The following is a 12,322-nucleotide window of genomic DNA, read 5'->3' on the forward strand; positions in this document are numbered from 1 at the left end:
GGGAGGGTATTGGCTCTAGGGTGATGAAAAGGTCCTGGCTGTCAGGGAGAATGGATTCTCCACTTGCCTGCTGCGCATTCTCCTCCTCCTCCTCTTCCTCATCCACAAAAGCCTCTTCCGTGTTGCGTGAGACTCCCCCCTTGCAGGTGTCCAGGGTCAGTGGTGGGGTACTGATAGGGTCGTGCCCCCCCCAGAGAATGGCATGCAGCTGATCGTAGAAGCGGCATGTATAGAACTCTGACCTAGAGCGACCGTTTGCCTCCTTTGTCTTGTAGTAGGCTTGCCTGAGCTCCTTAACTTTCACGCAGCACTGTTGTGTGTCCCTGGTGTAGCCTCTCTCCACCGTGCCCTGTGCGATTTTGGCATAGATATTAGCATTTCTTCCTTTGGATCAGAGTTGTGCCTGCACAGATTCTTCTCCCCATACAGCAGTCAGATCCAGTGTCTCCCGTTTGCTCCGTGCTAGAGCTCGTTTGTGATTCTGGGACTGCATGGTCACCTGTGCTGCTGAGCTCGCCACGCTGACCAAACAGGAAATGAAATTCAAAAGTTCCCTGGGCTTTTCCTGTCTACCTGGCTAGTGCATTGGAGTCGAAAGTGCTGTCCAGAGCGGTCACATGGAGCACTCTGGGATAGCTCCTGGAGGCCAATACTGTCGAATTGCACAAAGCTGCGTCTGCACTACCCCAAATTCGATCCAAGAAGGTCGATTTTAGCGCTACTCCCCTCGTCGGGGAGGAGTACAGCAGGCAATTTTAAGAGCTCTTTAGGGCGACGAAACGAGGTTGGTTGTGTAGCCGCATTGCTTATAAAATTGACCTAACGTGGCTAAATTCGACCAGCCCTTGGGTGTGTGTTTTTTTTTTCTGCACCTCTGAGCGACAGTTTTGCTGACAAAAGTGCTAGTGTAGACATAGCCTAAGTAGTGAACCCTTTGTCAGCTGGCAATGAGTGGTTCTTAGGGTCACAGGTGGAAATCCCAAGAGAAATTCAGATGGATCAGGGAGCTAATTTCCAGGCATCCCTGATAAGAATTGTACCACCTCCTGAGCATTAAACCCCTGCAGATGACCCCTTATTATTCCCATATAGCCTAGTGGAAAGGATTGTTCAATCCCTTAAAAAGACGTTGAAAAGCTATGTAGTCAGAACTTAGATGAAGGGTTACAGTGTTGCTTTGTCTCTTATTTTCATATTGAGAAGTCCCACAAGCTCAGTTCAATTTGTCGTGCGGCCACCAGCCCTCGTGGTCCATTAGACGTGATTGAAGAAAGTTGGGAGAGACAAACGGTTGACTCCTCCAGTGTTGTTATGTTATAAACATGAGGAACATACTTGCAGAACACTTCCACTACCTAAAGAACATTTAGAGAATGTCCAAGCTAGACAAGCTAGGTGGTACAATAAACAGGCCCGGGAACAACAGTTTAGGATGGGGAGTAAAGTTCTGTTGTTACCGAAAATAAGCTGCTAGGTAAATGGCAAGGCCCATTTATTATAATAAGACCAGTAAAACTGGTGGATTATGACATCAAACTCTCAGAAAAGAGAGAGATACATTTGTTAAATGTGTTAAACTCTGGATTTAAAGGAAAACTAGGAATTTAACATCAGTTCTCCCTGAAGTACATAATAATGTAATTATGACAGATTAAAAAGTACAGGAGATCATCCCACAAAGCAGTGGATTAATTGCTGAACATGCAGATTAGAACTGGTGTATCAATAAATTCCAGCACATAGTTTCTGCTGTGCCTGGAACAAATGATGTGATTCAGTATGTTATTGACAGGGAAGGGCATGCTCCTCTCCCCAGAAGATCATGTCAGATTCCAGGACATCTTGAAACTTAAAAGTGGAGGAGGAAATAAAGCAAATGTTAGCTCTGTGAATAATTGAGCCATCAAACAGCCCTTGGGTGCTCTCCAATAGTGATAGCTAAAAAACAAACAAACCTGAGGAAAGCCACTTCTGTATAAATTTAAGAAAACTGAATGCCATTTCAAAATTTGATAATTCCCCTATGCCACAGATAGATGATTTGTCAGATTTATTAGGCAGTACTACATACAGTACCTTGGATTTAGCCTCAGGTTATTGGCAAGTTCCCCTTGAGAAGGAGTCCAAATGTAAAACTGCCTTTACCTTGTCTCAGGGACTGTATCAGTTTAAGATAATGCTGTTTTGCTTGTTTGGAACCTTAGCAACATTCCAGTGCCTTGTGCACTGGCTATTATGGCCTTATGTAGGCTATGCTATGGTGTACCTAGATAACATCATTTACAGTCCTGATGGGGAAAGTCCCCTGAAGCACATAGAGTTGGTGACAGGTGCGATAGCTAAAGCCATTTGACTGTTAATCTTCAAATGTGTTGCTGGGCAGTTCTGAGACCAGATAATGAGGATATATTGTTAGCAATGGAAAAATTAAGCCAGAAGTGTCCAAGGTTAAAGCAGTTATGGAGGCTGCAATCCCCCTCACAAAGAAAGAGGGGAGATCTTTCCTGGGATTAGCTGGCTATTATCATAGGTTTATTCTCCAGTTATCACAGATTACTGTTCCTCTGATGGATTTAGTAAAAAAGCCAAAAAGAAAAGGGCTAAACTAGACTGAAGAATGTCAAATTGCTTTTGATGCATTAAAAAAGGCCTGTAGCACAGAACTCCTCCTGTAAATCCTGTCTTAAGAAACCCTTTATAGTTTAACCAGAAGCATCTGAAGTAGGATTGGGGGTTGTATTAATCCAAGAGAAGAAAGGAGAAAAATACCTAATCTCCTATATTAGTAGGAAACTATTCCTAAGGGAGCAATGGGTCAGTGCGCTAGAAGAAGAATGTCTTGCAATAAAATGAGATGTAGAAATGCAAAGATATTACTTGTTAGGCTCCATTCTCATCCTAGTAACTCATCACCATCTGCTCACCTGGTTAAATACAATGAAGGATAAGAACACATGCTTTACTAGGTGGTATTTAGCCCTACAACTGTATTAATTGGAGAGAACACTTGGGAGCAGGAAGTCAACACACAAATGCTGACCACCTGTTGAGATATAGAGAGATGCAGATGGAAACAGTAGTTCCCTCTTAAGGGGAAGGGCATGTGACAGGGTTGTCTGAGGCTTTGTGGAGCTGTATGAGTTAGGGAAGCCTTTTTCCTCTTTTAAGAAGTTTCTGTGGCTTATAAAACTAATTGTGTTGCATGAGATATGATTGAGTAAAAGTTATATGAATGGAGTATGAATGTTTCCCTTTCCTCCCCCCACCTGTTTTGTCTATTTATGGTGCAGCATTTTCCTGTTCTAGTTCCTTTTTCACTTTCTTTGGGAATTAAATAAATTCCAGAGTTTGAGTGCAGGCACCTTGAAATAAGTTGAGGCTGTCATGACAACAGTTAGCCAGGAAAACAGGAACGAATCCAACTATGAAAAGATCCAGTGAGGCTTGGTGAGGAAGGTAGAGTCTGGGCCAGTCAAGGCAGGGGTAGGGTCAGGTAAGAGCAGCTTTCCTGAGTGTGTGAATGGGGAGTAGTTCTGAAAGATTGCAAGCCTTATGCGTGCAGGTAAGGCTGAAGCCTGTGAACTGAGACTGCTGCCTTCAGAATGAAAACCCGGATGCTCAGACCAGGAAGTTGAGAGCAGAGTACTGAAACTGTTATGCAGTCAGTTTGAAGGCTGAAAGCTACAGGCAGGCCGAATCTGGATGCTGGGATGGTTCAACCTCATGAGCTGGTGCAGCATCGAGGAAGATTTGCATACTGAAAACCCTGGCTGTAAAATCAGAATTTCTTTTGGTTTATTTCTGATGCTTTGGCACGTCCTTTCGCAGTTTGGGGAAAGGTGAAATAAAATTTATGTTTAACCCTCTGCAAAGAAAGCACCTGTGACTTTGTTTTATTAAAGCTAGGTCCATCACATTTAGAGCCAGAATCTTTATAGAAAGGCTGCCAGCTGAGCTTTAAAGACGATCACCAACCCCCTCCCATGGATTACACCACTTTTGTCTGTTCTAATAAAATAATAGGATTTCTCTTTGTAATAGGCCCTAAATAGACTACAGCATCCCTGTGCTTAGAGTAGACAGACAGCAGGGTGAGAGTCTTTCTCTGTGCATCCAGTTCTGTATAGGCCTTTATCTCTAGGGCTCGTAAGTGCTTTGTTAATACAAATAATAAATATCTGACCCTCATTACCATAGTATCTGAGCGCCACGATCATTAAAGGATTTTATTCTCTCAACACCCCTGTGAGGTAGGGAAGTGCTGTTTCCATTTTACACCTGGGAAACTGAGGCATGTGACTTACCAAAGGTGTCATAGGAAGTCCGTGGCTGAGCCAGGAATCAAATCCAGCTCTCCTGCATCCCAGTCCAGTGCTGTAACTACGAACTGTCTTTTCTGCTGCCCTGAGAGTGTCTCAAGCACCTAGCACAGATACGTGCATTTGGGAAGTTTAATTTTTTTTACACTGTTGGGTATAAAGATTTGATGGTATCCGTCAAAGTGTTTGCCAGAGGGAGACTAACAATTTTGTATTAGCAGGAAATTAAAAACCAAAAACCCTTCGGTACTAAATCTTTGTTCAAAATTCAATGGCCGTAGAAGTCAATATGTAACTGATTCAGTAGTTGTCAGATTTGACCAGTGTGTATGTTAGGAATTCATTGCCAGATAGAATAGACAGTAGAACAGCTGCCCATGGAGATACCTGCTGCCCATCTGATGTGTTTAACTTCCCCTCTCAGAAAGGCTGGTAGTTAACAATGGTTTTCAAATGAAGGGAGAAATAGACAATTTAGCGATTAAAATTGACTCCTCCTAAGCCCATGTTTAAGTGTGCGTGTGCACCCCCTCTACTAAATAGAATGAAACGTGACCATGTAGGTTCTTTTCACGGTCTAGTGGCTGAGACCCACAAAGAGAAAAGCTGTAAGAAGTGCAAGTTAATGACAATTCTTCTCTTAGGCTAAGTCATAAAAGCTGCTCTTAAGGGGGAGAGAGTCCTGCATTGCTCCAGGTTCTTACAGGTGCATTTTAGCTGGTAGTTGTGGGCATCTGTTTGTTTGCAGCCAGATTCATCCCAGTGTGAAACTTTCTGCACCAGCATTTTGCAGAGCTTGTACCATCCACGCTCTGTGGTGACAAATGGCTGCTGGCTTCCCCACTGTTTTTTCAATGAAGCAGGTTTTTCTTGTAAAGCTAAACCGTTTCTAATGATGTTGTCTTTACAAATTTAATTCTCTAGATCAAGTTCCCACTTCATCATGGGAATGAGCCGGAAGGAGAATCCTGAAAGCCTCAATTGAGATTCATTAAGCACACTCCATACTTTTTAATCACAGCAGTGCAACTTGGTATCATTTATCCCGCTGGCCCACAGCTCACAGGAGTGCATACATTTGTGTCTGGATGCTTCCAATATGCTCTATTTGCTTTGTCTTCCAGGCCAAGATGGGCTTCCGAGAAGGAGAAGGTCTGGGGAAATACAACCAGGGAAGGAAGGATATTGTTGAGGCCTCTAATCAGAAGGGAAGAAGAGGCTTGGGACTGACCCTGAAAGGGTTCGATGGGGATCTGAACATTGACTGGCGGGACGAGCCAGAGGTAACTAACTATTCACCGTGTCACGTCCCTTTTCTGCTCTGCTTTGTTCTAGGCTGGGTTCACCATCCTGGGGGTTTCTTGCAGCTGGCTACGGGTAGGGGCCAAATGCCTGATCAGATAGATCAGCAGTTCTCAACCAGGGGTCCAGGGCCCCTGAGGGGATGCAAGCAGGTTTCAAGGGGTCCGTCAAGCAGGGCTGTCATTAGATTCACTGGGGCTCAGGGTGAAAAGTGGAAGCCCTGCCACGTGGGGCATAAGCCCAGGGCTCCAAGCCCTGCCATCTGGGGCTGAAGCCAAAGCCTGAGCAACTTAGCTTTGCAGGGTCCCATGTGGTATGGGGCCTCGGGCAATTTTCCTGCTCACTACCCCCTAACGCCGGCCCTGGCTTTTGCAGAAAAACTTTCTACTCCTGGGGGAATTCTGCACCATTTCGAGGGCACAGAATCCATACTGTCCACAGATTTCTTTGCTACCCTGCAGAAAAATGGGGGAGCAAAGAAATCTGTGGGGAACCCGTGCCCCTTACCCAGCAGCCCAGGCGCATCTGCCTGGAGGAGCCGGCAGACCTAAATCACCACATGGGGAAGGGGAGCAAGAGGAGGGCTGGGCGGGCGGGCGTGCATGCATGCATGGAGAGACATTTAGGGGGCGGGGTTGGGTGTGTGCCTGCGTGCAAATGCGTGAGAGACTCGTGGTGCCCCTGGCTTGGAGGGGTAGGGCTTTGTGAGCCAGGCTCTGTCCCCTGAGGCAGACCAGAAATGTAACCGCTAAGTAAGCAGGCTTCTAATGTTCCAGCTGTCAGTTAATTGTTCCTATTCTTAGTCAATTCCCCCTAGGGTGACCAGATGTCCTGATTTTACAGGGACAGTTCCAATATTTGGGACTTTTTCTTATATAGAAGCCTATTAGCCCTCACCCCGTCATGATTTTTCACTTTCTTTCTGGTCACCCTAATTCCTCCAGGAACCTAAAACAGGTGTAAAAGTTTGAAGGCTCCTTTACATGGCCAGAGTGGTGTAAAGGAGACTTATAGTAAATGACATAAGGGAATCCTCAGCTAAGAAGGTCTATGTGCTTTCTTGCTTTTTTCCTGTGCCAGAGTGGCACAATGGGGTTAGATTACAGCTCAGAGTCTATTTTACTTACCATATTAAAAAAACAACAACGTTGAGGGCAAATAAAACATTTGTCAAGCAGTCAATAAAATGTCAAGACAGTCAGAACCAAGCAGTTCCCAGAGTAGCCAGCCAGGTCCAGATGAAGTTACCAAAGGGATATTTGTTGTTTTGCACCACCTGAACAGCCTTCATATCATGCATCAAAAATGGCTGCATCAGCTTCTTGTACTCCAGAATCCCCTACGAAACTGCATGCAGATGGGGACAAATTATTTTGCACATCCTGTAATGTTGTTCTCAATCATGACCGACGGTCTGCAATTGTGGATCATTTTGCATCAAAAAAACACATATTGAAGGAAGACGCGACTCAAGAGGAAGGCAGAAACCAACATCAGAAGGCCATTACAAGTACACTGAAAAACAAAAGAAAGAACATGTGGAGGTGAGTGGAAATTAAGAAAATGTTATAATACTGAAATATAAGATAAGTAGCATAGAAGAGCTATAGCGATGTGGTCTCTTCACTTGCTCAAAGATCTTGAATAGACAGCTCTGTTTTTAAACTTTTTATTTTAAGTGATGAGTTTGGTCAGTTTTCTATTGATAATACACTCTACACTATGTAACTTTTGCACTAGCTTTCACATGATGTTTTACAATTGATTGTAATTTAATAATGCATTTTTGTTATTGAGTTAGTCTTCATGGATAGAGGCATAAGCCAGATAACGAAATATTACTCTGTGTGTGTGTGTGTGTGTGTGTAATCATGTGATCATTTATCATAAATCTAAATTAAAATCTAGAAATTCAGGACTAAATATAATACGAATAAATGTATTAATCTAATATTAACGATGTTACAGGGGTAGTAAACATTTGTCCTCTCTCAAGACTTATCTAACTTCTTCTGCTTTCAGATTTGTACAGCATGGGTGAAGACATTAGCAGGTGCCAACATCACCTTGTCAAAGACTGACCACCCACTTGTGAGAGAATTTCTTGACAGCAGGGTCTGGGAATGGTGGTGCAATTGCTGGTAGGACACAGCTGACTGAAGTGTACCTCAAAGAAAAGGAAAACTGAAGCTTAAAGACAAGAAAATTGCTGCTGTTTTTGAATGGTGTGATGATGAGGCGAGATCAGTTCTGAATGTACTGCTTGCACCATTAGAACCTGATTGCAGTGGGCATGTTTACTCTTTTTTGGTGGATAGATCCTGTTTTTTAGATCCTGTTAATCACTCAACTGCTTCACAGGCTGTAGTCAAAGCAGTAAATGAGTACCAGATTGATCATGAAAATGTTGTAGTAATTGATACTAACAATGCTAGTTACATGAAAAAAGTATTTGATTCTGTGTTTACTACACTGTTTCCAAATTCTGTGCGTATCACCTGTTTGGCACATACTGTAAACTTAATTGGTGAATCGTTTAGAAAGCCTTTTTAGCTGGTTGATGCATTTGTATGGTGCTTCAAAAACATGTTCTATAACTCCGGTAGTACGAAAGGGAGATACCTCTGTTTAATGAACCAGAAACTGCAAGAACTTTCAGTTCTACAAGGAGTTCTTTAATGAAGAGTGTAACAGCAGCTCTCCAGTTTCTGTGCAAACTATTCAAAAAATGCTGAATGACCCAACTAAGTATGCATTGTTGAAAGTGCAGATCACTTTTCTAGCACAGAAATGTGAGCAAATTCTGAGTTTATATCTGGCATTTGAGAGCACGAAGCCTTGCACTGTTAAAGGGTTTGACTCAGAGTAGCAGCCGTGTTAGTCTGTATCCGCAAAAAGAACAGGAGTAGTTGTGGCACCTTAGAGACTAATAAATTTATTTCAGCTCACATCTAGAGCTGCCTTCAGAAAGCACCTCAGAGCTCTTCAAAGTTAGAGAGGCAGAAAACTTATCTACTGTTGAAAGACTTGCCTGTCAGATTTCTTTAAAGAGATATTCCATGAAGCTTCTGGAAAGCTTGACAAATATTTGTGATTTGGACAACCAGGTCTGAATTTTCTGAAGGCTTGTAGGTTATTTGATCCTCATCATGTTTATATCCTGCCCGAACACTGAGAGTATTTTCAAGCAATACCTCATTTTTCTGAGGTACCTGAACAGGGAAAAGATTGTGCCTGAAACTATTCAAAGTCAACCTATTTTTGTAGAGTGCTTTGGCTTTCAGTGAAAGAGAGAATTCCAAATATCGCCAAGCTGGCCTTGAATTGCATAAATGCAGTCTCAAATTCTGCAGCTGCAGAGAGAAGTTTTTCACTGTACAGTTTGATCCTTTCTGCCAGAAGGAAATCACTAAGTGAGAAAAACTTGAAGGCTCTTTGTTTTCTGGACTATAATTTAAATGAAAATATTAGATTGTACTGAAATACAGGACAATGATTAGCAAAACTGTGTGACTTTCATGTGTGAAAGTTTGAGCAATTTCAAATGACACTCTGCTTTACTTTTATTTTGGTGTTTGGTGTTTTGTAATGTAATTTGAATGAAAATCCAGAATTATAACTGGAATGCAGGGTACTGGTTACCAACTGTTAATAACTTAACTTTCATGTTTTTAGGAAAGGCTGAAACACTTACTGTGGATTTTTTTTTCTGGATGGTAGTTTAAGTAAATTACCAAAATAAGTGAAAGTGGTGTGATTATATTGCATTATTTTGACGAATAAAATATGTAGAATTTTGCAGAATTTTTAATTTTTTGGTGCAGAATCCCCCCAGGAGTAACAGTTGTTGTGGCATAGGTGGCCATGGAGTTTTTATAGCATGTTGGGTGGGGCTCAGAAAGGAAAAGGTTAAGAGCCCCTGAGATTGATCACTCTTCTGACTTGCCATGGCAGTTCCTCTGGATAGTTGTTCACTGTGTTTGGGGTCATCAGTTTGGATAGAAATTGGTATAAGGTGGGGGAGGAAGGGACAAAAAAAATTTTGCGGTAAAATTTCATTCCCATGTATCTGATAATTAGTATGTTTTCCAGGGGTGTTTGTTAGTATGTTCCATATGAAATGCAGAGGAACTATGTTCCTGCATCCTCTCAGGTCTTCCAGCATGGAGGAAATTTGGGAAGGACAGACAGGTCATTACATGAAAACAAATCCTTAATCAGCATCCCAGCAGTGACAGATAAGGTGCTAATAATATGAAATTTAAAACATCTGGTACATATCTGGTAAAAAACCAACACTGAGTGCGAATGTCACAGTTATGATCTATATAAATTGTGAGGGGACAGGCACACTCTGTCTTATGCATGTACAGCACCCAGCACAATGAAGCCTCAATCGTGACTGGGGTTTCTGGGCACTACAATAATACAAATAATGATTCCAATGTCAAAGCAAGTGGGTGCAGCTCCACTTCCTGGAGGATTGGAGTTATTTTAGGCTTACCCAACAGCTTAAATGATTTCCTCTTGAGATTGTAAAACATTACAGCAAGAGGGCCTTTCAGAGTGTCATGGGGAGAGTGTACATGTTAAGCACCCGTAGGAAGTAAGAGAGTTTTGCATACAAGCATCTCCCCTGCTGTCTCGCTGAAATGAACCCCTTTGGGGTGGTGTGCTTCAGCTGTTTTATTTCCGGATATTGTCAGCATTCTGGTTGTCTAGAAATACTAAAGTTATTTCTGATGAGTGTGTCACATTAGGAAGAAAGTTGCTTATTTAGCCCTAAAAGTTCTGGGACAAAGCCTACCACGTAAAGGTCGTGATGGGGTTGGGACGCCAGCCTGCTGTAATTATGAGGTTGTCAGGTTCTGTGAAAAAGCGTGAGCCTTCTTTGAATCCTCCTATCTTACGTTTGTAGCCCAGTGCCTATGAACAGGTGGACTGGTTCCCAGAATGCACCACTGAAATCCCCGATGCACAGGAGATGAAGGAGTGGATGACCGTTGGGAAGGTATAGCTCTGAAAAACAAAGTCCCAGTAGTTCCTTTTGTTTAGACTGGTGGTGCTCAATCTTGTGTAACTGGCACACTGCTTTGTCATCAAACAGAGTTGCAGAGAGCCACAGATATTATGGGGATGAAGGTCAGATAAGTCCCTAGTCAGACCAGTCCCAGTCTGATGGCATTGTGGGGATTGCATTGTCAAGTTGAGTTATCTCATCGTTATGTTTTGCTGCCATTGATACAGATGTCACAAGATAGCGTCTGGGTTTCACTACTCTCTTGGTTGCGCTCTGTGACTCTTTTTGGTACAATATCCTTCTCTTCCCCCTCCCCTCTTCCTTGCTCTTTGGAGGGGTGGTTAGGGCTGGAGGCAGTTCAGGGCTGTCCGCTTCCCTCAGTTGGGTCCGACAGCCTGGGGAGTGCTTCTGCGATCCGCATTCAGCTCACACACGGAGGGCAAACTAGGGTTGCCGCTTGACACTGCTCCCAGTCCTAGCCTGGCTCTCTCACTTGTAGCATTGCAACACACAGGAATAATGCAGCAAGCTTGTTCTGGGAAGTGCCCCACTAAAAGAAATGGCACAGAGTCAGCTAACTGAGGGGGGTTTTCTCACTGCTCTGCCCTAGAGGAAGCTGGTAATTGAAGATGAAACGGAATTCTGCCGAGAAGAGTTTCTGCACAGTGTCCTGCAGTGCAAGGTGAGCGCATGCTGCTGGAGAGCGATTTTAGGGCTGGGGAGGAAAAGGGAAGAGCTCGTAAAAAGGCATTCGTGGGAGTGGGAAGCGTAGGCCATTGGCAATGAAATAGGAAGCCTTTTGCCCCCAGTGCAGATTCAGCGTGGGTTGGTAACAGTGGGAAGTCATTACTGCCTGGTGGTTTGGCAACCTGTGTGAAATGACAAGTGTGGACAGCACACAAACCACAGAGGCAATTGACATAACTGCCCCTTCAATGGCAGTGTCAGCAGAGACTGAATGGGGCTGTGGAGATAAACACTTTCTTCCTGGTCTGCTGTGCTCCTGCCCTTTCCCTCCCAGGGTGGATGTGTGTGTATGGCCGGGGGGGAGGGGGAGTTTGTGCTGTGATTGTCTAATCTCTGGCTACGTAGGCCTTACGCTGTGGAGTTGTCAGTCCAGCACCATTCCCCATCCCTGAGCTTACTGTAAGAATTGTGGGACCACGACTGGATGTAGATATGTGACTGAAGAAGGATGCCAGCTTCAGGAAATGTTCCTGTGTGGGTGTCACCCAGTCTAGAGAGAACTGTGAGGGGGAAATCACCATGGGGTTAGGAACCACCCAAGCTGGCTGTCCCTCCTGCCGGTGCCGTGGCTAGTGTAGTTTTGGTTCTGCCTTTGCAGAGCGTGTTCGATGAGCTGGATGGAGAGGAGATGCGCCGAGCCCGGACAAGGTCCAACCCCTACGAGATGATCCGGGGAGTCTTCTTCCTGAACAGGTCTGCAGGACCTTTGGGTTTGCAGTACCTTTCTCTTTTGGGTTGCAGTAGCCTGGTGAGCCTGGGGCAAACTGACAGGTGCCCTTTTTGTGCATTCACAGAGCGGCGATGAAGATGGCAAACATGGACTACGTCTTTGACCACATGTTCACAAACCCAAAGGACTCTCATGGGGTGAGGATCTCTCTTGTCCTTTGAATGCCTTCCCAAAGAAAAGGGAAAGGAGTGGGGGAAGATTCCT

The 12,322-nt window shown here is 43.9% G+C and overlaps 1 protein-coding gene across 3 annotated transcripts in view; it reads left to right on the forward strand.

Moving 5' to 3' along the window:
- The window catches only part of CMTR1 (cap methyltransferase 1), a 57,090-nt gene that overhangs the window by 21,593 nt on the left and 23,175 nt on the right, over positions 1 to 12,322 (forward strand). For all 3 annotated transcript variants that reach the window (XR_012667745.1, XM_048843500.2, XM_048843501.2), the window contains 5 exons: positions 5,444 to 5,602; positions 10,540 to 10,632; positions 11,252 to 11,323; positions 11,987 to 12,081; positions 12,183 to 12,255. Coding sequence is in view for 2 of the 3 variants with exons in the window: in XM_048843500.2 (XP_048699457.1) it covers positions 5,444 to 5,602; positions 10,540 to 10,632; positions 11,252 to 11,323; positions 11,987 to 12,081; positions 12,183 to 12,255 (492 nt within the window). In the remaining variant the exon portion in view is untranslated. The remainder of the gene's footprint in view (positions 1 to 5,443; positions 5,603 to 10,539; positions 10,633 to 11,251; positions 11,324 to 11,986; positions 12,082 to 12,182; positions 12,256 to 12,322) is intronic.

The sequence above is a fragment of the Caretta caretta genome, chromosome 3 (genome assembly GCF_965140235.1).
Source record: "Caretta caretta isolate rCarCar2 chromosome 3, rCarCar1.hap1, whole genome shotgun sequence".
Lineage (NCBI taxonomy): Eukaryota > Metazoa > Chordata > Testudines > Cheloniidae > Caretta > Caretta caretta.